At 52.8% G+C, this 26,794-nt stretch overlaps 2 protein-coding genes and 1 long non-coding RNA gene across 4 annotated transcripts; 2 read left to right on the top strand and 1 right to left on the bottom strand.

Moving 5' to 3' along the window:
• The first annotated feature begins 621 nt into the window (after window positions 1-621).
• Window positions 622-4,732, top strand: LOC129195883 (digestive cysteine proteinase 1-like). Its single transcript, XM_054802506.1, has 11 exons — window positions 622-670; window positions 1,185-1,244; window positions 1,551-1,643; window positions 1,795-1,967; window positions 2,269-2,509; window positions 2,946-3,147; window positions 3,256-3,449; window positions 3,593-3,684; window positions 3,770-3,931; window positions 4,166-4,355; window positions 4,545-4,732. Exons 1-11 carry the CDS (start codon window positions 622-624, stop codon window positions 4,730-4,732), a joined length of 1,644 nt encoding a protein of 547 aa, XP_054658481.1.
• Window positions 4,733-6,669: 1,937 nt separating this feature from the next.
• LOC129195855 (uncharacterized) lies at window positions 6,670-10,218 on the bottom strand. Its single transcript, XR_008573980.1, has 2 exons — window positions 9,569-10,218; window positions 6,670-8,591 (listed from the first exon to the last, which is right to left on the bottom strand). It is a non-coding gene; the product is annotated as an uncharacterized LOC129195855 (long non-coding RNA).
• A 476-nt stretch (window positions 10,219-10,694) lies between these two features.
• FAM76A (family with sequence similarity 76 member A) lies at window positions 10,695-26,332 on the top strand. Of its 2 annotated transcripts, XM_054802500.1 has the most exons (10): window positions 10,695-10,834; window positions 12,033-12,097; window positions 12,920-12,974; window positions 13,549-13,701; window positions 14,557-14,714; window positions 15,230-15,316; window positions 15,977-16,108; window positions 21,124-21,259; window positions 21,727-21,828; window positions 24,404-26,332. In XM_054802500.1, exons 1-10 carry the CDS (start codon window positions 10,754-10,756, stop codon window positions 24,488-24,490), a joined length of 1,056 nt encoding a protein of 351 aa, XP_054658475.1. In that variant the 5' UTR covers window positions 10,695-10,753; the 3' UTR covers window positions 24,491-26,332. The 2 variants fall into 2 exon arrangements, with proteins under 2 accessions (XP_054658475.1, XP_054658476.1); XM_054802501.1 differs by lacking the exon at window positions 15,977-16,108 and having other exon boundaries at window positions 10,706-10,834.
• Window positions 26,333-26,794: the final 462 nt, after the last annotated feature.

The following is a 26,794-nucleotide window of genomic DNA, read 5'->3' as shown; positions in this document are numbered from 1 at the left end:
CCTAATTGCAGTCCTGGGCTTGCCCTGATGGTGTATCCAGGAGGACGTGGGGATGCAAACAGCCCCCATGTCCCCAGCACTGCCTTTGGTGGGGACACCTTGGCTCCTGTCCCAGGAGGGCAGGGAGCACCCAGAGGTGCTCTGGGGTGCCTGGCAGGGTCTCACTGCACCTCCTTGCCCCAGTGTTTTGGAGATGCTCCCCCTGCTCACAGCACACTGCGTGCAGCAAAGCCTGGCTGCAAACTGCTGTGGAGGGCCACCGCCAGCACCCACCACCAGCCCCCCCCCCAGTCCATGGAGCACCCACCTTCTCTTCAGGGGATGGCCCTGTTATGGGGTACCACTGCCCACAGGGGTCTGGGTCCCACCCTGCTCCCCCTGCCCCGAGCCCTGCAAGTACACGACATTGGCACCCACCCTTCTGGAGGTGAGAAAGGCACCCATGGGTGCCCATGGTGGGGCAGGGGGGCAACATAAAGCCACGCCTCCCCGTTGGTATAGCCCAGCCCAGGGAAGGACGGGGCTTTGCCTGTTGGCTGCCTGCAGCTCCCTGCCTGCCCACCGGCAGTATTATTTAAGCCACCCTGGTGCAGGACAGCAGTGTGGGCTGGGGAGTGCAGGATGGAGGGGCTGTGGTGGCTGCTGGTGCTGGGGGCTGCTGTGCTGCCGGGTGAGCTGAGCACGGGTGGGGGGGATGGATGGATGCCGTGCCCCCATCACGGGGTGATGCCATCGTGCCCCTTAGCCTGGGCACTGTGGGGGTCCTGGGCCGCTGTGGGGGTTGTTGCCCCGGGAGGGGACTGTTCTGTCCCTGTCCCCATGCCCGGAGTGGTGCTGGGGCAGTGGGCACGCTCTGCATGTGGCATACCGGGGTTCATATGGTTGCCCCTCACACCCTGGGCTGTGCATGGAGGCTTTGGGGGGTCCCCGAGCTGGCTGCATGGTGGGGGGGGAGCGGGGATGCATGGAAGGGCTCTGGGTCAGCCAGAGGAGTGGGGACTGTCCTCTTGGGGACCCCCCCGTCTCTGCCCCAGCCCTGCCACCAGCATGGGCTCCCCCGGGTCTGTCCCCCTCTCCCATGGGACAGCGAGCCAGGGACCAGCGTCACTGCCAGCCCCTGCGGTGGAGAGGTGGGTAATCAGCAGTGTAAAGGGCTTTGGGGCTTGATTTTGTTTCTCTTGCAGGAGCAGAGTGCAAAGTTCCTCTGGAGACACCCACATTTGGGGACGTCTATCATGTCACAGGTACCGCTCGGGGATGGGGCACCCCTCTGCCATGGGTCCTGCACCTCCAGCCACTGGCTCCCACCCGACGTGCCCGAGCCGAGGAGGCTCCAGTTCCCCCGTGAAACCCAGGGGCTGGGGGGCATCGCTGCCGTGGGGTGCTGCCGGTGGTGGCTGCGGGTGGGAGCAGGGGGTGACGCTGCGTTGCCCCAGGGTGCTCCATGCCTTCCCCGTGCTCCCCTCCAGGGCTCGGGCAGGGAGATGGGGGATGTCCCTTGGGCTCGGCCCCCCCGCAGCCCCCCGAGCCCGGCCGTCCTGTGCCCACAGGAGTCATCAGCCTGCCCTACGCGGAGATCAGGGAGCCCTTCGAAGCCTGGTACAACCTCACCGGGGGGAAGAGCCGCATCGAGTACTATGGCGGTGGGTGCAGGAAGGGGTCCGTCCCCCTGATCCCTCAGCATCCCCCTCCTTCTGCCCCAGGACCTTCGGGTGCCCCAGCAAAGCCCTGGGAGCCACCACCACACCAGGACCCGGGGGCTTGGCTTGACCTTAGCGTTGTCCCCGTCCCCAGGCCAAGTGATCACCTACCAGTTCGGCTCCATCGAGCCCTTCGGCGCCAGCTTCAAAGTGACTCCTGAGACCACGGAGACGGAGGTCAACGTCCGTAAGTGCTTCCGCATCAACGGCACCGATGGGGACCTCATCACCCCACAAAGCGTCTTCCCCAGCCTGGAGAACTTCAAGGTGAGCCCCAGGCACGGTCGCCCAGGATGCAGGATGGGGCAGGGGAGGGGACAAGGGACCCCCCTGGGTGTCTGGTGGCTATCTCCTTGTGAGGGCAGAGCAGCCCTTCCTGGCTGGGAATGGTAAATAAAGGTTGGATGTGGCCAGGGGTGATGGAGGTGGAGGGGTTGCATCCAGCTTGGCATGACGCAGGATGGGTGCGTGGGTGGAGTGCCATCACTGCAGGGTGCCCCAGCTCACCAGAGACATGGTGCTGGCGCCGGCGTGGCACCCCGGTCCCTGACACTTGTGCTGTGCCCAGCGGGTGCGGGAGGAACGCTTCCGTGGGCAGCACTGTGCCGTCTGGCAGAACGTCTCCTACTGGGGCCGCAAGAAGAATGTCTACGTGCTGCGGGTGGGCAGCTCAGCCCGCGGCCCCGTGCCCCTGCACTACGAGGTGCGGGGCTTCAACAGCCTCCTGGGCTCCCACTACGACAAGTACGAGATCGACTACTCCTCCTTCAGCCACCGCTTCCCCCCCAGCATCTTCCGTCTCCCCGAGGGTGAGTGTCCCCGGCCCTGCCCCGCAGCCCAGCCTGTGGCCGGTGTTCCCACCGAAACGCAGCACCCCTTCCACCTTTTTCATTTGGGTTTTGGTTTGTTTTGTGGTTTTTTTTTTTTTCAGTAGCAGCCTGATAATTTGGGTGAATTGTTTTGGCTAGGAAAAAAGCAGGGGAGAGATGTAACTAATGTTGATAGCTGGGGCGATGTGGGCGCTTTCCTGGTGCTGGCTCCTGGAGCTCAGGGTGCTGGGTGGGATAGAGGATGCTCAGGAGCCAGCTCTGGTGTGGGTGCAGATCCCCCTTGCATGCACGTGTCTATATGGGATGGACAGCCCCAACGATTTTGGGGGTGACCATGCAGTGCATCCCAGCCGGGGGGCCGGGAGAGCCCATCCCCACTCGGGAGGCATCAGCCGCCATCCACGCCTCGTGGCAGGGGTACAGTGTGAGCAGTGGCCCGCAGCCGGCCCCGAGCACCGCATCATGGCCAACCCCATGCAGGAGTTTGTGGGGAGGGCGCCGGAAACGGACCACGTCCACCACCGCCTCTTCCACCACTACAAGGAGCGGTTCGGGAAGAGCTATGACAGCGAGGAGGAGCACGAGCATCGCAAGCGCACCTTCATCCATAACATGCGGTACGGGATGCCAGGGGGATGGGCTGGGCGGGGGGGGGGAGCTCAGCAATGGGGTGGCCAGTGCGGCCCCCCCCACTCCCCTCTCGTGGCATCTCTGCTCTGCCGCAGGTTCGTGCACTCGAGGAACCGCGCCGCGCTCTCCTACACGCTGGCGCTGAACCACCTGGCCGACCGCACGCCCCAGGAGCTGGCCGCCCTGCGGGGCCGTCGCCGCAGCGGGGTTCCCAACAACGGGCAGCCCTTCCCCACCGAGCTCTACGCCGGCCTCATCCTGCCCGAGAGCCTCGACTGGCGGCTGTATGGTGAGGAGGGAGCCGGTGCCACCGGTGTGCAAGCCCAGAGCGTGCACGAGGCTGGGGGGTCGGCTGGGCACGCTGGGGTTTGCGTGGGGACAGTCAGCATCCTCCACTGCCCTGTTAACGTGTCCCCATCCCGCCGTCCCCAGGCGCCGTGACCCCCGTGAAGGACCAGGCTGTCTGCGGGTCCTGCTGGAGCTTTGCTACGACGGGCGCGATGGAGGGTGCCCTCTTCCTCAAGGTGAGAGCGGGGCCGTGCCCCGTAGGGATGGCCGGGGTGCCTGGAGGGTGCCTGTCCCCATCCCTGCAGCGTGTCCCCCCCGCAGACCGGCGTGCTGACCCCCCTGTCCCAACAAGTCCTCATCGACTGCTCCTGGGGCTTCGGGAACCAGGCCTGCGACGGGGGCGAGGAGTGGCGAGCCTACGAGTGGATCATGAAGCACGGCGGCATCGCCAGCACCGAGTCCTACGGGCCCTACCTGGGGCAGGTGAGGGTGGCAGTGCTGCTTGGGGTGTGTGTGCAGTGCCACCCCCTCCCCAGTCCTTCCCCCCAGGCGCTCCCAAATCATCCACCAGCCCTTTGGCAGCAGACGGAGGCTCAACTTTGGTTTTCGGATGCTCCATCCGAGCTGCCCCCCTCCCTCCTTCTCCCTCACCGGGGTGGGTTGGACCCCCCCAGCTGCCCCAGGACCCCGGTGCCAACTCAGCCTCCTGCCCCACAGAACGGCTACTGCCACTGCAACCAGTCGGAGCTGGTGGCCCAACTCGCCGGCTACGCCAGCGTGGAGCCGGGCAGTGCCACGGCACTGAAGGCTGCGCTGGTCAAGCACGGCCCCGTGGCCGTCAACATCGACGCCTCGCACAAGTCCTTCGCCTTCTACGCCAACGGCGTCTACGAGGAGCCCCACTGCGGTGAGTCCAGGAGGCTCCGTGTCCCGCTCATTGGGGCTGGGATAGGCAAAAATATTCGCAGGGCGGGATTTACCTCCCTGCTAAGCTCCTGGCTGGGGGATACAGGGCCCCTCATTGCATCGGGAATGGCCTCCAGCCCCAAGGGATGGGGACTGAGATGTCTCCGTTTTCTCCTCTCTTCCCACCCAGGAAATGAGACATCGGCGCTGGACCATGCGGTGCTGGCCGTGGGCTACGGGGTCCTGCATGGCAAGAGCTACTGGCTCATCAAGAACTCCTGGTCCACCTACTGGGGCAACGACGGCTACATCCTCATGGCCATGAAGGACAACAACTGCGGCGTGGCCACTGCTGCCTCCTTCCCCATCCTGGCCTGATGGGACACGGCCCCACATGTGCCCTGTCCCCTCCATGTCCCTCCCCCGGGCAGCTCCAGATGGATGGGGGGGTCTGGCAGCGGGATGCGGGGCCCTGCGAAGTGGTTGTGGGGCAGAGGGGGCGGCTCAGCCCAGAGGTCAGAGAACGTTCCCAGCCCTCTGGAGAGGTCTTTTACCATTTTGGCAATAAAAACCTGTAGAAGTTATCCTGTCTATCATGGTGGGGCGTCTTCTGCCAGCCCCAGCTCGTCCCCCACCAAACACAGCTCTTGCCATGACTGTCTCCTACAGCCCTCTGTGTGATGAGTTTCACCCAATGCTCAGCCCAAGCTCACCCCTCTTTGGGTTACATGTGCCCTAATCCCAGAGTTTTGTGTGCCACCCCCCAGAAGTGCCAGAACCCCCTTCCCCAGCAGCGGGAGGGAGCCTGAATCCACTCTCAGAAGCTGGGCTGTACTCAGGGCCCTCCTGTTCCCAACTGGACTCTGCCCTGGCCCGGAGCCGGGAACAAGGGAGCTGCCCCCCACCAGAGAGAGATCCCCAGTGCCTGGTGACTCTTGGGACACCTGGGTCCCCCGCTCAGCCTCTCTCCAGGCTCCTCTGTGGGTCAGTGCTTGGTGACTCAGTTTCCCCACCCATCTGGGGGAAAAGCAGAGCTTCTGCGGGTTTCCATGCTGCTGCCAGCAGCCCTCAGGATGGAGGGAGCCCAAATGGACCCAAAGGAGACCCAGCTCATCTCATCACAACACTTCAGAGGGGGTTTGTCCAACCTCCTGGGGAGCAGCCGGGAGCAGAGTTGCTGCCCCAGAGCTGTCGTGCTCCTTTCGCCTCCCCCTTGCTCCAGTGCTTCACCCCAAAACTGCACAGCCACCGGGCAGCCTGACCGAGAGCCAAGGGGTTGGCGAGCCCGGTGCTGCTCGGAGGGCAGCCAGGCTGGATATCAGCGCGGTGGGAAGGTTCGTTCTTGGGGCTCTGCTCACGTCCACCCTGGGGATGGAGCCGGACCAGCAGCACCAGCGGGCAGCCCTGGTGAGAGCTGTTGGCACTGCCAGGCACTGCCTTCCCAATCCGAGTCCAATTACCAGCTACAAAAGGGGAAAAGCCAGCGCTGGCTTCTATCAGCGTGCGCACGGGCTGCATCTTCCCCCAAAATGGGTTTTTTAGTTGAGAAGCGATGTTCCCCATGGCTACACCTTTATTTTGTATAACGAACGGACAGGGTCGGCCACCCCACTTCCTCGCTGCAAGTGCCGGCCAGCAGCACCCAGGGAGCAGCACTTCCTTCCGGGCGACATGATTGCTCCCAATTGAGGGTGGCAGGTCATAATATTTTCTTGTTTTCTTTCACTTGTTCACCTGCTTATTTTACAATTTGCTGCACTGATTTCTGAAGTGGTCTTTAATCATTCTCAGCAGGGGTGCTGACTCGAATTCATGTCTGGGAGAGAAATGATCACTGCACAGGAATAATGTGGTTTATTCTGTGGGAGTCCACGTCTCCAGATCTTTGATTCTCTTGACTGCAGTCAATAAAACATGCTTTGACTTTCAGGGAACCGTGACTTTCAGGCTCCCTTTGGCTAGGTGATGTTCTGAATTTGCTGCTGAACACGCAGGTGGCTTCGAGAGCTGGAGGTTTTGCACCCCCAGGAAGCATTTAGCAGAAGCCTGAAATTTTGCATTTGTGGCATTAGGGATAGCAGTTCTGAGCGTGGGTAGTTAAGGATGGCCAGGAATTTAAAAAAAAAAAATAAATCCACTTATTATATTTGAAAAAGGAAAAAATAAGAAAGGACGTACCTGAAGAGAGGTTTGCTGCTTCCAGAGCCAGCCTCAGGTTCTGGCTCCCAGCCCGAGTGAGCTGCGACCTCCAGACTTCCCTTGACACCCCAACCTCGGAGTCGCTCCAGGTTTTGCTGAGCACAGCAAAGAACAACCACCGTGAACCTCGTTTTTTATTGAAAGCAAAGCTGGCCTAAAGGTATGCATTTAAGGTTTCCTTTGGAAGCGGGACATTGCTGGAATTGCAGGGTATGTGGGCAGCTCCCCAAATTTGATACCTGGATGGTGGAATATCAGCTGAGAGTGGTGCTTTACAGGGAGCGAGCACTGCCTGGAGAGTGAAAGCTGAGAGGATGTGGCACCTACCTCCCATATGCCCCCTTGAGAATCTCATCTTCCTCTTGGTCTGCAGGGTGAAGCAGTACAAGATGTCTCCAGAGGTCAAGTTCATGCTGAAAGTGCAGGGCTGGAGGTCATCCTTGGCGGCCAGCTCCCAATCCTGCGCCCTGTCCTCTGCTTGGTATTTCTCATGGTCCTCTGCCACCTTCAGGGTCTCTTCCGTGTTCAGCCACCCCCTTCCTGGCATCTGCCAACCAAGAGGCTGGTGCTCAAACTGGACAAATCGATCCCCTTAGAGGCATCCAAGCCGCCAGTGGCTTTCATGCTGGAGGTGGGAGCCTGTTTGGCCACCCTGCAGGCTTTCCTGAGCCTCCAACCAGCTCGTCCATCCTGCCTGACGCTCTCTTGACGCCCCTTTAAGAATTCCTCCTAGAAGATGTTCACCACATGGTTGCAAAGTCATCACCTCCTCGCAGCCTGTATTAAAGATAAGGACACCGTGCTCTTCATCAGGGTGATGAAGGCTGTAAGCCTGATTTTGTCTCACTGAAGCCCCTCAGCACAGTGATGTCAGCAATTACCCAACACCTTTGGTGGCTTGGCTCTGGGAGTTGCTGAGATAAGCTGGCCCAGTGATAATCACTCCTCCCGCCTGCCCCAGAGCAACTCACCCCCTGCGACGGGGATGGGAAACCTTGGGGCAATCCTGGCTCTGCGCTGGGCTCCAACCCGCCCGCTCGCAGAACCCAGCGCCAGCCGGGACACGGGGAACGAGCAGAGACAGAGCACACCGCCGCAAACAGCTCCCGAGAGGTGTTTTGTTTCCAGTGAAACGGCCTTTCTGTGGGTGAGAGCATCCAGATCTGCGGGATCAATCTGTCCACACATCCAGAAATTCAGGGTGGGCTGAGTTTGCCAAGCTAAATTATTCTCCGAGGAAGAGGCGGCTGGGATTTCAGCTGGGTTTGGTTTTTCGCCCTGCCCTCGGCTGTCCTGGATACGGCACTTCCCTCCGGAGGCAGCTGCGCTCCAGCGCAGACCTCTGTGCTGCAATGCCAGGTGGCCAGAAAATGTGCTCCAGCCCAAAAGCTGGCTGCCTTTCAGCACTGGATGAATTATCTGTGAAAACCTCTTACGGCTCGCACAAAACAAGGTAATTATTCAGAAAGCAGGGGACACGGAGCGAGCCAGAATATGAAAATATTATCTGTTAGTGATTTACAGAGAACCACAGACAGTGTCAAAGAACAGCAGCTGAATCGAACTTGCTTTGGCAACTTCTTGGCTCCAAAATGCTCCAGACAACCTGGGAAGGGGGGGGGTGGTGCTGATCATGAGCTCCCAAAAATACTTCTACACCCCGGGGAAGGGGCTGCTGGGGGTCTGGGTCTCCAGAGCCAGGTCAGGACACAGGCGGGTGGTTCACGGAGAGGTTTTAGGACAGCAAAGACCACGATCCAGGGGAGGCCATCTCGCTTTCGCTATCTAATACAATAACCGGAGCTTTTTTGGGGTACAAATGGTTGTATCCAATGTGATCTGAATGGTCTTCCAAGCTCTGCAAAGCTAGAAACCGCTTTACTGCTAGCGAGGCTATCCTGGAAAATCACCGAGGCAGTGGCTTTTTAAACGTTTCTTATTACACTTCCTTCGGTAGCAGCTTTACAAATGCTCTTCCTTAGCCAAATGTTTTTCCCTTGGCGACCGTGACTGCTCTGGCAGGTTTGTTGTTCACATTCTGAAACGAAATCATTCCTTTTCCTTCAGCTCAAGAGATTTGCAAACTCTCCCCCCCTCCCTGCCTCGACTTTTAGGAGGTTTTATTTCTTGTAACAAATCGCTCGCAGCGTTTACATTTTCCAGGTGCGCTGTCAAACCCCAGAAAGCTGGGCAGCCCCAGCCCTCCACCTCCGCTTGATTTCCCCCAGAACCTCTCCTCGGAGCATCGCAGCCCCTGAGCAGCGAGGAAGGTTTTGTTTAAAGCCATCCGCCGCCTCTGCCAAGCTCTGCCTTCTGCTTTCACCAACCAATATTTCCCAATCACAACCTAGCATCCAGCACAATGCAATGAATTTCATGAAATTAAGTATTTCTCCTACACACAGCATATTTGCCCGGTGATTATAACTAGTCCCCGAGGTAGCCAAGCACAGCAGAATTTCAGTTTAATATGCACACCCACGCAGCCCTACTAAAAACCCAAGACACTCCCCCGGTCCTTCTTGGGAAAGACTGAGCGCTGCAGTGAGCATCTCGTATTTCAGCTTCACCACTTGCACAAGCTCAGACTGGGAATACTCTGTCATCTGGTGTTAAAAAAAAAAAAAAAAAAAAAAGTGGGGAAAGAAGTTTCCCAAAGATTTCAAGGTATCCCTGACAGAGGGAAGGGTGTAAGAACACAGGAATGTCAGGAAACACAGGCACAAGAGGGACCAGATCATGCTGCTGTGGGTTTATTTACACAGCCCTGAGTAGTTACTGCTTTTTGTTCACTCGATCTTGGCTCTACAGAGTGAACTTTAAACTCCAAAATGGTTTAATTCCCCCATTTTTCGGGCAGACAGCATATACGTAAGCTCACAGCACCTGTTCTGTGTCACATTGTAAAAAATGACAACTACTTGATTAAAAAAAAAAAAAAAAGAGAGAAATTATTCAGTGTGTGTGCAGTGTACGATTTGCCCTTGCTGCAGTGACTGGAGTCCGGCCTCATACCTGAAACAGAGGAAAAATAAAATCTTCCCAGCGTCTGGAGCTGCACATTCTGGCACCCAAGCTGTGGTGTAAACACAGCGAGCTGCAATTTGCAGCGCTGACCCTGCCCCAAGCCCGAGGCAGATCCACCCGTACAAATCACAGCCCTGGCCGTGCCTGGGACTTGCAGACCAGCAGCTGCCCTAGCAGCGGGCCAGCAGCTGCTGGAGTTGGAGCAAAGAGGGAAACGAGTTCACGTGAAGGTCTTCCTTTCACTGCAGACGCTACCTCCTCATTCCCCTTCCCCTTTCCTTCAATTCTTTCCCTCAACCTTTCAGGCACGGTTCTCCCTCTGCCCCTGCCCTGCCTCCAGCTCCCCCTCGGCCCCACTCTGAAAGCGGAGACACCCACTCCCCGCCCCGGTCTTCTGCTCCCTTCTTTCCTCCAGACCTGACCCTCCTTCACCCACCTCCGCAGAGCCCTTTCCCTCAGCAGCTCCTCTCACCCGGCCCGGCCCCTCACCCTGCCGCCCTTCCTCCTCCGGGCCTGACGCCCCCCTCACCCTGCCCTAACACACACCAGCTACGGACCTCCCTCTCGCCTTGCCCTGGCTTCGCCCTTCCCTCGGCCGTGGTCCGGCCCAGCTCTGCCCCTTCTTCCCTCAACCCAGGCCCAGCCCGGCCCGGCCCGGCCCGGCCCAGCCCAGCCCAGCCCAGCTCAGCTCAGCCCCTTCTCCCGGCCCAGGCCAGGCCTGGCCTGGCCTGGCCTGGCCTAGCCCGGCCCGGCCCAGCTCAGCCCCCGTCCCCACTTCCGGGTCCCCTCACGCAAAGCCTTGTGGGTCACCCCCCCATACATATACACACACACACACCCCCTGCGCGATCTCGCGCGACCTCCCCAGCGCTGCGCGCGTCCGCGGGACGCGTCACGCGGAGGGCGGTTGCATCACCGCGATGCGCGCAACGCCCCCCCCCCGCGTGACGTCAACGCTTCCCCTTCCCTAACGCCTGCGGAGGGAAAGGGCGGGGGGAGTAGGCAGACCCGCCCCCTCTATAGAGTGACGGCTATATTGACCAATGAGAGACGAACAACGCGTGACTGATGCGGCGGATGACCAATGGTGAAGGCGGAGCGGCGGGAGGGGGTGGGAACAGACGGCCGGGCGGCCGGGGCGGGCTGGGCTGCGCCTGTCAGCGGGACGGCGGGATGGCGGCGCTCTACGCCTGCACCAAGTGCCACCAGCGCTTCCCCTTCGAGGCGCTCAGCCAGGGCCAGCAGCTCTGCAAGGTCCGGGGCGGCCGGCGGGGCAGCTTGGGGAAGGGGACTGGGAGGGCTGTCTGTGAGGGAGCTGCTGGGGTGGGGGGGGTGTCAAGGACCGACTGGAGGGCTGGTTGTGAGGGAGGGTGGGCAGGGGGTGTTTTGGAGGGGGCCGGGGGCTTTTAGAGGGACTGGGGGTAATTGGGGGGGCTCTTTATGGGGAGGCCCTGAGGGCATCCAGGGAGGCTGGGGCCTCAGGGTGGTTGGTTGGGGCCTGAGGGTACGGGGTGGGCAGTTGAGGGCTGTGTGGGTGGGGCCCTGGGAACATTTGGGAGGTTTTGAGGGGCTGGAGGCATGGGGGCAGCTGGTAGAGCCTGGGGGCTGTTGGAGGGGGCGTAGTATTGAGGGGCTAATAGGGGAGGTGTTTGTCAGAGGGACTTGAGGGCATGGAAGGGTGTTTGGGGGTGCTGGGAGTATTTGGAGGGCGTTGGAGTGCGAGTCATGGGGCCATTGTGGGGGGAACTGGAGGGGAGGTGGATGTTCATGAGGGAAAGCCTGGGGGCAACTGAAGGGCTGTTTGTGAGGAAGGCTGTTAGCAAGGGGAGAGGCCCGGGGCATTTGGGGGATGCCCAGGTGTTTGGGAGGGTTGGGGGACATTTGGGGGAGGTCTTGTGGTATCTTGAAGGAGGGAGGTGGGTCTTGGGGGACAGTCTGGGTGGGTGGGGCAGTTTGGGTGGGGAAGAGTGAGATCAGGGATGAGATAGGGAATGGGGAGCAGGAAGTGAAGTAACCTAGGATTGCTGAGGTAGATGTGGCAAAGCAGGTGAGTCTAGGGGAACTTCCGAGGCTGAGAGGAGAGCAGTGCCAGAGGCACCACAGGAAGTTTGTGGAGGGTACAGGTGTGAATAACTGTGGCAGGACTCTGTGTTCCTTCCCTGGGAGGTGAGGCCAACCGCTGTGACCCTTGTCTGTGGGTGTTGGGCACAAATAAGCTCTCCTTATGAATCTGAGTTTACTTCTGGCTCACCTGTGACACATGCCATTCCTGTCACCCTTCCTCTGCTCTCAGCCCTCGTAAGAGCAGCATGACTGTACAGGGAGGAAATGTTTTGAGTTTGACGGATATGTGTGCGTGTGGTGGGAGCGGAGGTCAGCAGGTGATCTGAGATTTTGGGAAGTGGTGTGCGGGAGAAGCGCTGCATCTCACCAAAGGCTTCTGTTGTTGCAGGAGTGCCGAATTGCGCATCCCATTGTTAAATGCACTTACTGCAGGACTGAATTCCAGCAGGAAAGGTAAATATCCGCTGAGCTGGGGAGACCGATGTTTTCTTTACAACTGACACACCCAGGGAACTATAACGTTTCCCCACACCTTTGATGACTGAGCCTGTAGATTGTTGCTGTGGAAGACTTAGGGGACCTTTGGCCTTCTTCAAAGGTCTGCTGGGCAAGTCAGCGTGCCTCTGTGGCATCCTTAGATTTGCGCCTTTTGCTTGGCCTTTATTTTTGGTCAGTGCTCAGATGCATCTTCCAGTGAAGGATCTGGGTGCATCTTCCCACGAGTTTTCCTCTTATCTGATTTCTGGTATCCAAAAAATGATTCCCTAATGTGTTTCCTTTAGCTGTGCTTTTGCCTTTTTGCCTTTTTGTAAGTTATGTAGCTTACAGAGGAAGGATTGGTAAAGCCAGTAGCCGTGTGTGGGTATTGCGTGGGGTGTTCTTTCCTGCGTTTGTTGGACAAATGCACCTCTGTCCTGACCTGCCTTGACCTTGTCATCCAGAGCAGACCTCCTCCAGAACTGAGGCTGTCACCAGTGCTGAATCACGCTTGCTGCCAATTAGCAGTGATCAGACTCCTGTATTTGTAAGGACAAAAACCTGGTGTCATCTGGGGATGCCTTAATTAAAAGATACCTCCTAGTAATAATACTTTTTGGCAAATTATCCTCAGCCAGATGGGGATAGGAAATGCACTTTGATATCAGAGTCCCTCGTGAAGATGAATACAGTCTTGCCGCTAGAGATGGAGCCCAGGGGAGACAGGGATCCTAACCGCAGAGGTTTAATTTTCTTTGGGGAAGTGTTAATAGAATGATCTGTCCTTCTTTTTAACAGCAAAACCAACACAATATGCAAGAAGTGTGCTCAGAATGTGAAGCTCTATGGAACAGTAAGTGAGAGGGGCTCGTTCTCACCAGCCTCTTTTCCTTTCATCTTTCTTGTCTTTATCCTGCTGAATCCCAGAGCGTTTTATGGGCTGGCTCTGTTGTAATAGCATGACTGATCAATAATACGTGGATGCCTCAAGCGTGAAGCTTTTACCTTTTCTCTTCTTTTAGTATGGAAAAGAGCAGCTTTGCATCATTTTAGGCCAGGAAATGAACTATTCGATATCCAATCGAAACAAGAGAGTGCTTACACAAACTGAGATTGCTGCAGGAAGCAGTGATAAATCTTTCTTTCCTGCTTGTCTGAAATCTGAAAAAAAGAGATTTTGATTGTTTCTATTTTGGAGTTATATATTTTCTAAAGATTTCATAGCACTCAATAAATGGTCTGGGTGCCATGGCTAAATACACTTAATAGAGACCGGGGTCCAAGTGTACTTATGTCTCCTGGATCGGCATTATAGTTAGCTTGGAATGGGGAAAGAAAAGTTTTGAAGTGATGGGGAGGAGGGGAAAGAGCAATGTATTAATGTAATTAGAAGGCACTGCTGTATCAGTTGTTCTTGTTTCTTAAAGCCAAAACCCTGCCAGTACTGCAACATTATAGCAGCATTTATTGGAAACAAGTGCCAGCGTTGCACAAACTCTGAAAAGAAGTACGGACCTCCGCACTCCTGTGAGCAGTGCAAGCAGCAGTGTGCATTTGACCGGAAGGATGATAGAAAGAAGGTCAGTATCTCTGTAAAAGGAGGCCGAAAAGGTAAAAAGGCTGATCACAGTGCTCTTCTGTCCACCTCAAACATTTCAAAAGGGGGTGTCTCTTGGTCATAAAGTATTTTTCTGGAGTTGAGCTGAGCTGTGTTTTGAAGCTGTTTAATCTTTGAGCCCCTCTATTCCTTTGCCAGATCTGCTGAGAAAGATCTCTTGAATTGGGCCTAAGGGTAGGTGGGCTGGCAGAGGAGAAGGGGCCTCAGAGTGAAACGTGAGGTGCCCGCTCAGGGACAGGGATGGGGAACAATATTTGTGCCGTAGCCTGAGGAGCTGGAAATGTCATACCTCCACCAGGAAACCCATTCTATGGCTTCTGCACACCCTTTGCTTAGACATAAGTGCTCCTTAGGAGGTGTGTGCTTCTAAGGCCTGCGTCCTGCGGGCTGTAAGCATCTATTGTTCGTTTTGGATGCTGTGCTGATATTCCCTGTCCTCCTTGAGCAGAAACCCTTGCTGTTTTGGGCTCCAGTGACTACCCTGTCACGTACCATTCCTTGGCATTGCTTTGGCAGAAATCCCACTGGAGTTAGCCTGCCCAGGTGAATGGGTGCTATAGGACAGTCTGGAAGCAAAGCTTGGCAGAGACTGTAGTTAGGATAGATAAGCTGCTATTAATGAGTGCTGTCTGCGTTGCACCAGCCATGCCAGATGCACTTCTTAGCCTTTCCAGGCACTCGAGGGATCCTTTTTGAGTCATTGCTTGTTCGTGTGTGATCTTAAGCCTGAAGGTGCTTCTTGTCGTCTTTGTGTTTGGTTTGTGGGCAGGAAACAAGACCAAAACTTCTCCCCCTCTCTTTCTCTCTCATCTTCCAGGTGGATGGAAAGCTGCTATGCTGGTTATGCACGCTGTCCTATAAACGGGTCCTACAGAAGACCAAAGAGCAGTGCAAACACCTGAGCAGCTCTTCCCGGGCAAGCCTGCAAGAGAAGGAACAGTACAGTAGGCTCAGCAGTGGCAGCCACTATAACAGGTAACCTGCACGAGCTTTTCTGTTGTGCAGGGTGAGCAAACAGGGTGCCTGGCTGCTCCACGCTTCTTAGCGCGCTTCCTAAAGTAACTGGGAGAAGTGCCTGGGGCCTCAGTGCCTTGGTGATGGGTTTTGGCAGTTGTTTGTTGTTCGGGAGAATCTGGCTAAGTCAAGCTTTGCTAGTTTGCAAACCCCGCTCTTCTGGCGTAGACTTGTAGTCCAACAGTGCTTCTTAGTGATTCAGCTTACTGAACTTGTACACAATTAAAGCTAAATTGCATTTGTAAAATTTAATGATTGAAATGTAGATTTTAAGCATGAGCTGTTCACCTACCTACTGATCCGACTGACACATTGTTTTCTGTTTATTTTTAGTCTCCAGCTACTCTTCAGGGAATGAATTTTTTATCATTCTTTCTTGTGCTAGGAAATCTTGTTTTAATAGGTTCAAAGTGGGTGGGAATATTTATCTGCTTCTCTGTCTTAGGTTCTGACATACAATTTCCTCATTTTTCTAGCCAGAAAACCTTATCCACCTCTTCTATTCAGAATGAAATCCCAAAGAAGAAAGCCAAGTTTGATGCCATATCTGCCAATGGTGACAGGTGAGCCTGTTACATGGGGAAATTGTGGGTGGGTGGTCTTGTTTGCTAAGTGTATATAAGAGAATTCTGTGCGAGCAGCAGGAAGCTCTTATGCTAGAGCAGCAGCCTCGGGCTTTGGGACCTTGAGGGGCTGTATTAGCAGCTTTCCAGAACCCGACAGGCCAGTGTTACTTGGCATTTAGACATAGGTTTGAAGAGGAAAAGAATACGTAGTGCCTGTACCTGCTAGAACAGAAACTGCTTGTTGGCTGAGCTCCCCAACAGTTAGAAAAACTGCAGCCAGATCAGCTTTATCCTCTCCCTGCAGTTATAGGGAGAGAGGGGCTGTTGGCTGTGCTGTGGAGTCAAGCTCTGCAGGTTTTGTGCTTTTGGAGCAATCAGATCTGCAGGGAGACGGCCTCAGAGGAGAGGATCAAGACCCACCTCCCATTTCCCCTCCTACCTTCTGGGGGAGGGACAAGCAATCCAACAGCTTTGCTTGAAAGCATCTGATCCTGTTCTGCTGTCACACATTTGTGCTGGATTATGTTGATGCCAGCTGCATGTGCAGCAGCATGGGAGGACTAGCAGAAAAGAAAGAGGAGATTGAGATGGATTTTTATTTTTTTATGGTCTTGTACATGCATATTTTCATTCCTGCCTTTCCTCTCTGATTCTCAGCGTTCCTTCCTCTCCCGAGATGCTTTGTCCCCCTATCCAGAGTGCCCCGTTCACGTTGGCGCAGTGGGCTGCTTCCCAACAGAGTCTCGGTGCCCACCATTGTCCTGTTTCTCAAGGCACTGACATCCTGAAGTGAGATCACCTGTTGTTTTCTCCCCTGTTGCCCTCCCTCCCTCCCTCCCTGGGAACTGCCTCACACATGGAAACTGTCCTTATCAATGGATCTCTTTCCAAACAGTAGTGAATTGGGAGCTCGGACCACAGCATAGGCTCGTTATTGCCAAAGTTTCTCTTAAAGCCACTGGTAATTAATTAATTGCTACCTGCCTTGAATGTCTTTGAGATCACAGATCGCACCTCTCTATAGATACTATTGACACCTTGTCAATGTTTGTTATTATGTGGAATGCTACAATGGGAAATAGAACTTAAATAATTTTGTAGGTTGGTGCTTCCCACAGAGCGGTCTACAAGACTGTTTATCATCTGAATGGTGTTTTCAGTTAAAAGTCGGAAAAAATTAAGGATTAACTGTGGCTCGGGAGCCACGGCTGAGCACAGAGTGGTCTGAGAATTCATCTGACTGCCTTCAGTGCTGGCGGAGCCAGAGGAGAGACTGGAGACAGGTCCCTGGTAGAACCGGTGCAGCCCATCGGTACTATTGCAGCTTTCCCTCTAGAAAGGCTCCCGCTCGCCTACTGAGGCTGCTCTCCAGGCTGTAGGACAGCACCAGGTATTTTTATCTGCTCACTAAAGCCTGGGCTGAGACCTAACAACTCATAGTAATATCCCCACTGGCTCAAAAGTGTCCAAGAAGCAAAAGGTCCTATGCTCTGGCATCAATTGCTCAGCCATTCGTTTGCAAAACAGGAGCATGTATTAGAGGAATCAAATGCCTTCATTTTGCTCTTGTGTCAGATGTTGTCAGTCTGGCTCCTGCCAAGGCTGTGGTCCTTGCCACAGACTTTTTTTGATGAATCCCAGTAACAAACCGTGTGTAATTTTAGCAACTACTGAAGAGCTCCGGCAGCGTGCTGTAGAAAAGGCAAGCTGCAGCTGCCTTAAATAGACACACGGCTGTGTTTCTTGAGTGGAATAATAATAGTGGTTCAGAAAGTGCGTTTTGGGAGTTGCTGGGGGGTATTTTGTGAGGATGAATCCCCCCAAACCTCCCCCTTCTTGCACCATTTTCTATAAGATTGTCCCCTCCAGAGTTAGCCTGGAGTTTGGGTCATAGCCTGAGTGTGGAGTTAGGGTCTGCTGCAGCGCAAGGCTTGTTTTCATCAGCAGCATGGTGATACACAACCAGCACCTCTTCGCTGCTGAGATCAGCCGCGACTTTCTGTACGGTGTATCTTGGCTCCAGCCAAACTTCTGATCTGGCCTTCGTTTGGGCAAAATTTGGGCATACTTGAGCTCAGTTAACTTTGGCAACACTCCCAACAGGGTCCAGCTTGTCTGAAATTGTCCCTTCTTTGCAGATACAACAGGATTCCTTTACTGTGTGTTAGTGAATTCCCTCTGTATGTTTTTGTTTACATATTTTGGAGTGGATGTTGCTCCCAATGGCTGTAATATGGGGACTAAGCAATTTCCAGTGGTTGTATAATAGGTGGTGTTGAATGGTTCGTTCTGAGTGAGCTCTGTGAGGAGCTAACAGCACTGGCCCTGCTGCACATGGAGTAACCTTCCCCCGCAGTGACTCTCAGCACATCTTGCAGCAGACCTTCCCTTACTAATCCTTCTGTCCTGCCAGTGCCCCCCAGTCCTGGGCTGCCCCTATGTGTGTGAGCACTCTGGCTTCACCTCCCGCCTCTGGTGCTGTGCTGGTCCTGATTTGGGCAGTGCTTGGTGTCCCCATCCTCTTGCCAGAAGTGTTTTTGTGTTACAGACTCTTCAGATGAACAGGCTTCAGTCCCTTCTCCTGTGACTATAGACAAGGTGCTAAATTGTGCTTTTAACACAAATTAAAGCAGGCAATGAGGAGTTGCTACTGACTGAGCTGGCTGGGGGGGAGCAGTGATGTCTGAGGGTGCTGAGCAGCAAAGTACATTTAGTAGAATGATTCTCATTTGCATAGAAAAGTCCTGGCGAACGCTGGGACTTGGGCTGAACTGTGCCTGGTTTTGGCGGTGTTAGAGGAAGTGTAAGTTCAGATGCTGGTTCCTATTGGCCTGGATGGATTTTTGCACGTGGTGGGTATTTTTGTCTCGGGTAAAACTTGGATGCTGGTTTGGTCAGCCTGGTCTGTGCCTCTTTATGCTAGCCTGACTTGAATAGCAAAATCTTTAAACTTGGCGTTTGTTTTGCCTAATTTCAGCCATTTAACAGGTGTGGAGTTCAAGGCAGTCATTTTGGTTGCTTTTCCACTCAATAGAGAGAGGCAGGTGTCTTTGGAAGTGATCCATTTTTTCCTCTGTCTCTGCTGAAAGCAACAGGAGCTCATCAATTCACTTTAATTAGAGGCATGCATTTTAGACTGTTCAAACATGGAGAGCACGTGTCCCCCTGACCTATCCCAAGGGGCTGGGATCCTGGGTATGGAGTTTATTTGTAGGGGAAATGGCTTTTTGTTTTGTTTGGTTGGGCGGTTGTTTTAATTCTTAGTCTGTTAAAGGAGCGAATTGTATTTGGCAGTTTTCCTTCTAATTTTGAAGTCTCAGGCTGCTTCCTTAACATGGGGTTAAAGACAGAGAAACCCTTCATTACTAAATTGTCAGTCTTTAAAAAAAAAAAAAAAAGAGAGGGGGGAAAAAAACCCCAAACCCTGCTTCATTAATTAGCACCTTGACACATTTGAGGGTGCATTTTGCAGCAACTGGATAGAAAACTACCTGCCTGTGCTCACGTACTTGACAGGAGGGGATGCCTGGGCGCTCTGAGCCCACCCTTACCCACTTGCGGGTGCATATCTCAGGGGCAAGGGGAGGCACTCTAAGCCCTGGGGTCAGGTACCGGGATCTGTTGAGTGGGAGAGCGGCTCTGTGGAAGGCTGGTGGCCCACCTGTCCCTTCTCCCCGCTGGGTGGCAGGGCCGGCTCTCACCTTCCCAGCTCCACAGTGTGCTCTGCAACAGGAGCTGCCAAGGAGGGAATTTTTCCTGCTGGAGCTGCTCAGGGAAATGTGAGCATCTCTTGGCACTCTTTATCACCCCAGGATATGGCAGGAGGGAAGCAGGCCTGGGCAAAGGAATGGTGTAAGCGAAGAGTTTGTTCTTAGCCAGAGGGAATCAGTGAGGAAGCCTTTTTTTTTTTTTTTCTCTGTGGAGCCTGCTTTTTTTTTTATTCTTTCTTTCTCTTCTCCCCAGCATATTTGCACTGAGTGGGAAAAGAAAGCTACTGTTAGTAACATGCTTGCACACAGAAAGGTGCTGGAGCACCCACCATCATCTTGCACAGCCTCCACTTGGGGAAACTGTACTTGGGAACGGTTTTAAAATGGAGGTATTCTCTACTAGTGTGCATGTGTGAACCTCTTCTGCACGCGAGAGCTGCCCAGCGTGACGAGCACAGTGTATATACCTGGTATATCCAGAGACCTGCCACGATCTTATGGTGTGGGCTCTACTGTCAGCGTGTTTTAACCATGTGAGACTCTTTGACTGTGGGCTGTCTCCTATAGACCCTCAGTTCTGAGTTTTCCTTTGCCAAGCTTTCTCTCTCCATGCCTGAGGGCTATCTATCCTGTGACTTTCAAATCTGTGAAGCTGCCCCTGCTTAGTTTCCCTCTGTAGATCCCCAGCACAATGGTGGAAAGAGCCTTTACTTCTGCCACATCCTTGCTAACCAGTGCAGTCAATGCAGACTGTGCTTTTAATTAGAAAATGGATTATTTCCAGGCACTAGAGGAGACCCCAGTGTGTGGTGAGCAGCCTCGGTGTACAGATGGGGGACTGGAAGCGTGGAGGTGGCAGCATACTGATTCAGGTTCAGACCTTCCCCAGCCCGTGGCAGCTCCTGGCTTTAGAGCTGAATGCAGGCTTTAGGACATGTGTTGACCTACTCTGGAGGCTTTAAAACAAAATAAAGAATGTCAGACTTCAGGTAACCCTGGCTATTTATCTTTATAGCAGCAGTGCTGTCTGATAATGGCCAGACTTGAAGTAATCTTCTAGGTGAAGCTTTGTTGCCTTATTGTTAAATTTTTATGCGGCAATATCAGATGTGTGCGGCTGGGAGTGTGCTGCCCTTTTAGCACCAAGAGATAAAAATCAGGTTTACCATTACAGCGGTAAGGAACAGAAGGCAGGCAAAGATCAGGTGAGCTCCCTGGGCCTGTGGCTGCAGCTTATCGTATCTTAGGAGATGAAACATTCCTGTAGTGCAAGACTCTGCGTGGCTGCCCAGATTACTGGGTATCTCATAGGGAGGCTTGTGAATTACCACTGCAGGGTAGTGACTCATGTCCAGGTAAGTTTTCAGCTGGTTGCTTAGGTTTAGAGTACCTGGTGGTGTACAAGTGGTGTGTTCGGCTATTTCTCTGTCTTCCTGGAGAGAGTCTTTCCTGAAGCGGTAATGAAGCTTCTTCCTAAATTGCTGTATCATGGCGGAATCAAAATACAAAAGTCTAGCATGTCTTTTTACCCATTTTCCCTGCTGAGGACAGTACTGACTTTAATCTAGGTGTCTCCCTTTGCTTTGTTTGTTTAACTTGAGGTTATTTGTTTCTCTTTCATGTTCCCTCCTTGCTAGAACGTTTGTTTACATTTAGTGAAAAGTTTTGCTGTACATCCAAGGACTGCCTGTGAGCAAAGAGGATTCATAAGTGGTTGCATAAAGTTTCATTAGCTCTCTGATTGCTGTCCTCAACTCTTTAGTTTGAAAAAGGAATCCTTGCTGTTTGAATGGTTGCTGCAGACACTGGCCGATGGTCACCCGTAGCAGCCCTGCGTCCCTGCTGATCACGTAATAATACAACTGGATACTTTGCACATAATCCCTGTTGCCTGTCATACCATGTGTTTCCCAAATTCCATGTGGCATCCAGGGTAGAGATACAGGTAACACCTGCATTCAAGGAGTGTTTGGAGGACACAACGTGTGTCACAAAATTGTTCCCGTTCTCCTTTGAGTGCCATCTGCGTGGGAGTTTCCCTGCCTCAGTGAAGAGAACGGGTCGTGATGAGTCTTTCCCTGTTCTTTGCTGCAGTTTTTCCCCAGACCTCGCCCTGGACTCTCCTGGCACTGACCACTTTGTTATCATTGCCCAGCTGAAGGAGGAAGTGGCTACTTTAAAAAAGATGCTGCACCAGAAAGATCAGATGATTTTGGAGAAGGAGAAGAAGGTACAGTCCTTGGCTTGCTTCCCCCCACGGCATGCTGACACATTTACATAGATCACACTCCAGCAGAGCCTGGCTTTTTATCTTGGAGTGAGCAAGAGAGTTTCTGACTGTTTCCAGGCTGCCTCCTTTCCAAAGTTAAAGAGGCTTTCTGGAATTACCCAGGAGATCTCATTTCATAAAGGGTCATTTTCTGACCACTGTCTCGGAGACCTTCGTTTGGGGGCAAGACTGAAGAAAAAATACGCTGCTCCTTGCAGAAAGACAGTCCTGGCCGCTCCTGCTTCTCCATGCCGCTCACTGTTACGGTTCTGGTCTCGTTGCTCTCCCCCAGCCCACCCCAGCACATTTCTGAACTCATCCAGTCTCACACAACTTCTGCAGAGGCATTTTCTGTTGCAGGGTGTGTCTGGGATGAAGGCATTAATTTCATCTTCCAGCTCACTTGCTCCTTACTGGTTTATCTGCAGATCACGGAGCTGAAAGCCGACCTGCAGTATCAGGAGTCTCAGATGAGGGCAAAGATGAACCAAATGGAGAAGACACACAAGGAGGTCATGGAGCAGTTACAGGTGACAGCATTTTTGTTTTAATTTGCTGAGCTGTGCTGTACCCAGGAGTGACTGAGGACACTCCTGATCAGAGCTTCTGCACTCACAGCTCTGCTAATGCTTCTCAGCCCTGTGCTGCAGCCTCTGCTCTGCCAGGCAAGCCCCTCCCCAGCTCTGTACCAGGCTGCAGTGCATTGTAACCCCTATTTATATCCTCCTTGCTGCTCTCTCCTCGGGCTCAGACTTACTATATTGTAAAGTGCCGTGTTGTGTCCCCTATGGACTAGACGGGAACCATCAAACTCATTTTACCTGTTGCCAAAATCAGGTTTGAACTTGTTTCTTCAGACCACAGCACCTTTGTCAGCTCCCTGCACCATGTAGCTCTCAGTGTGATTTATGTGACCAGTAACCAGAGAGAGCAAAGCTCAAGAAACAATTGGCAGTTCCTTTAGCACTGTATCTCCGTAGTCCAAATAAAGAAGTCCTTGAGCTCGAGGGAACAGGGAGAGCAGGATTTTTGTCCTGGCCATGGAACCACTGGGCAGACTATCAGCGTGAATATGCTCCGAGCCACCGAAGAGATCAGGTCAAAGGGGAGCTGGTTACAGGGAAGAAATCAGACACAGAAATGAACTTTGCACCCTTTAATTACTCTGGGGTATAAGAATGATCTAAAGCCCTAGCAATGAGAAAATGGGAGGGGATAAGACAAAAGGCTTATATTCTCCCTGAGAAAACAACCCCTCCTTAATTAACCCAAGTTAATTATCAGAGTGGAAGACAGGTTTTGGAGACTGTGCCGCTGTCAGAAAGCTGGTGCCTGTGAGATCCCCTTTGCAATGCACATTCTCAGGCACTGTACGCCTATCTGAAGGTTGGAATATCTGTGTGTGGCGTGCCGAGGGCTGGAAACGTTTCCCGCTCCTCGTGAGCTGGGAGGCGCTGGCAGTTTGTATTTGAGGGACTGATGACAGCCAGAGCCTTCTGTCTCCGTTCTGCTTTATTGATCCTGCACTGCCTGTGTCAGCCCAGAGCTGTTTCTATCGTACCTTTGGGTGGCCTGCGTAGAATGAGTTGCTGTTCTTACTCTGGTTCTGAATAGACAATTCTCCATTAGTGCAAACCACTACTTTTTGGTTACCTTGACAGCCCTGGTTGTGAGGTCAAGGGCTAACTGGGAGATGACCGCCCTCCTTGCAGTGGTTTCCCAAGGCAGGGCACGCTGGTTGCTCAGTGTGCGTGGGAGCAGTATACCCTGCTGTAGCTCAAAGAGGACGTCTGCTCTGAAAGCTGTCGGACACCTTCCAACAGCCTTAAACTTGTTTAATTCTGAAAAAGAGGAAGCATCAGATCCACGAGCAGGTTTGCCTGCAGTCACCTGCCTCTCCGGGGTGGAGAGGGGTTTGCATGTCAGTCGGTTGCTGTGCTGTTCTGTACTTAGCTTGGTCTGGGACTGCCCTGAACTCGTTCTCTCTGGTGTCCAAATGTTTTACTTCAGCTGGTATTGACTGAGGCTCTGGAAACTTTCTTCACTGATTCCAAAATAAAAATTCAAATCCTCTCGGTGTACTGTAGGTGCCTTGAAGTGTTCATATGATTCACTTTTTGAACATGCTCTTGGTTTTTACTATTTTGTCTTGTCTTTTCGTGGGGGGAAGCAGAGGTGCCTATATTCTTCCAGTCTGCAGGAGGCAAAAAAAGCTGCTTTACCATGTGGAGCACTGGAGCAGAGGGTTTAATTCCTCTAATAACCCTTTGCATATTCATTCATTCACTGGAAACCAATGCAGAAGACCCGTATCTGGCTTCACACGGGTTCTACCCCTTATCCTACTGCTATAGCATAATTTACTACATAGTCTAGAGGAGCATGAGCTCGGAATGTTGGTAAAAGGGGCTAGAGAGCCTTGTCCATAAGTTGCCATGATTTTTAGTTAGCTGCAAACCAGAGAGACTGTAAGTTGCTACATGTTGGTGCTCTGATGGGTTTGGAAAGCTCCTAGTAGAGATGCAGGGTCAGTGCAGCGCTGAATTCTGATAAAATGTTGGTGGCGTGTGAAGAAACCAAGGGTGAAGCAAAGCTGGCGAACAGTGAGCTACTCCACCCTGCGTTTTTGATATGACTGAGAGCGTGGGGTAGGGGAATTTGGCCTTCAACTTGCTAAAACAAGAGTCAGGCTGGGGGCTTGAGTCACCAGAGTTTTACTCCACTGCTTCTCACACTGTCAAAGCACGGCGGCTGGCGAAAGGGGAAGGAAGGCAAGCCGGTCCCGCTGACCTTGGTGAGCGTCCTTGGCTGGTTTAATGTGAGTTGCGCATTTGTCACCTTTCACGGTGGAAGCTGTTAACTTTCAGCCCACTTCTCAATTACACTGGGGGGACGTGAGGGGGAAGGGATGGGAAGAGCCCTTTCTAGGCAGTTAAGAGATGAGATGCCGGACTTGAGCTCATGCTGTGATGCCGCGCAGCAACATCTACCTCCTTTTTTTCATCTGCGCGCAGGATGCCAGCAGCTTCTGTCCAGGCAATTCTAGGATCCCAAGAACTAATGATGATCCCTGCTATTAAATACCCATTTTCACTGTGTTTCCAGGCCAAGAACAGAGAACTCCTGAAGCAAGCAGCTGCCCTATCGAAGGGCAAAAAGCCTGAGAAGTCGGGAGCAATAACCTCCCCTTAAAACCAAACCCCCAATCTGGGAGCTTTCCCCAGCATTAGCCAAGGAGTCTAGGAGACCTGCCTGATCGCTGGAAGCCAAAACCTCAGTGTTGTCACTATCCCACTGCCGTGGACTCGATGGAAACGCCTGGTGTGTGTTGCCTTTCGACAGCATGCTTGAGCGTGTCTGGTTTCGATCTCTGTTGAATGCTGGTCTGTATCACGGTGATCCATGGGGAGAGGTCCCAGCCATCCTAAATTCCCACCCTCTTCCCCAAAGTACTGCTTTCTGGAAGAAGTTTTTTTTTCCTAACCAGTTACTACCACTGCCAACCCTTTCTATTAGCAAACAGGAACCTGCTGCATTAGAGACTTCTTGCTGGTTCCCAACCTGCTGCTGTGAGGCAATAGCCGTGGCCAGTTGTTATGCAGATAAGACGAGAGCTGCGTGTGGTGGGAGCTTGATTTTTTTTTTTTTCTTGAACTGTTCCCTCTTCAAAAGGAAGCCGATAAATCACCAGCCCAACAGATGTTACTGGAAGGTTGTGCCACTGCTGAGAATGGTTGATCCAGCTTTTTGAAGATGCTTCCAAAATGGGGGCTATGTATTTATCTTGGAAGGGTTTTTTTGTTTTGTTTTGTTTTTTCTTCTTTTCTATGTCAACTTGGCAAACCAAACTGCCTAGTTTTGTGTTTTCTTGTTTTGTTATGATAGCTTTTGGGTTGGGAGCCAGAGCCTAACAATACCGACCCAAACCCACCCCATATTCCCCCCCTCGGTGCCCTGGTTACTTGGTGACCTTTGGGGCTTTGATGAGTTCTGTAGCTTGGTGCGATCAAGCATCTCTTACTCTGTTTCTTTCCACGAGGAGAGTTCAAGCCATGGATGTTTCCTCTGTTCCCCTGCCCCTGGATTGAGCTCGCCCTCTTCTCCCCCTTTCTCTGCCCCACTGCTCCCTTCCAGATGCAGAAGTAGGGGCCAGGTTGGCTCCAGGAAAGCGCTTACTCAGGCAGCAACCCAAGCCAGGGAGTGTTTTTGGGGCTCTCCAGGGACATTTCTCACTGCTGATGAAAAACCAGCAGAATAAAAGGGCTATGAAAGTTCCCTGTAACAGGGATGCGCTGCTCAGAAACAGCACAGAGACCACAAACCCTTCCAGTGAGGCCAGCTGGGCTGGGTGCTCCCCAGGCTCTGTCGCTTGGGGCAGGAGAGAATGGGGGGGGGATACAAAGCACTTGGCCGCTGCGAAGGGGGGAAGAAGCACGGCACAGCTCTTGGCTGGCAGGAACGCTCCTCGGTGTCCCGGCACCAAGCTCCAGTCAGGGTGTGAAGAAACATCTTGGGGTTCGGAGACCTTCGGGGCAGAGGAGTAGGGATGAAACCTTAGTCTGGAGCGGTGCTGGAGGTAGGTAGCGAAGAGGAGAAATTGTCCTTTTTGATGCAGGGCTGGCTGCTCTGTCAGGGTTTTTATTAAGCTTTTAACTAGAGATTGTGATTTTTCATCTTTTTTTCTTTTTTTTGGTTACTAGAGATGACTTTACTCAAAGGCACTTTTTTTTGATGATGTTTGCTTCCAGCATGGAAGGAGCACGCTGCAGCATCAGACACTGCCATGTGGGGTTTTTTGTTCTTTTTTTTTTTTTTTTTTTGTTAAAGAGACTTCTGATGTGAAAACAAGAAAAAAAAAGAAGTTGTTACACTTTGCTAGAGTGTGACAGCAGGAAAATACTCACCGAATTTTATACTTCACATGTTTTTAGAAAATGAGGTTCATTGGTGGGATTTTTTTTTAAATGGGGGCTTTGCTTTTTTGCTTCCCTCAAGATACAGAAATAAATAGAGGGAGGAAGGCCCTGTATATACTATTATGGTTTGGTTTTTTTTTAATTGTGATAAATTGATAATGCAGTTGAGTAGCTGATGATTTGTAGTAATAACATTGTTTCTTTGTATGTTTGTAATAATGGAGATTTTAAAAGGGATGCTTTGATTTGTACAAAACTCTGACAACTGTAAAAGTGTTTTAAAAAAAAAAAAAATTCCTCATCTGTGTCTGATACTTTCTATTTGCCTTAAAGAAAAAAAACAACCAAAGCATCCTTCCCTGCCTGGAACTGATTTATCTCCTGCTGGCGGCTGCCTGGTCGAAGCATCAGTCGTGCTGCTTCGGGGTCTGGTGCGTATGGGAAGGAGATGGCATTTTTCTATTGTTTGCTTCGCTCCTACATTTCTTTCTATCTTTAAATCCTCCCAATCAAGCTGATTGCCAGGTTCCTCGTTACTTGGTTACATCCAGCTTCCCAGGACCCATCCGGCTGTATCCTA

The sequence above is a fragment of the Grus americana genome, chromosome 23, assembly GCF_028858705.1.
Source record: "Grus americana isolate bGruAme1 chromosome 23, bGruAme1.mat, whole genome shotgun sequence".
NCBI lineage: Eukaryota > Metazoa > Chordata > Aves > Gruiformes > Gruidae > Grus > Grus americana.
The sequence above is the reverse complement of the archived record's forward strand: the minus strand, read 5'-3'. Positions and strand labels throughout refer to the sequence as shown.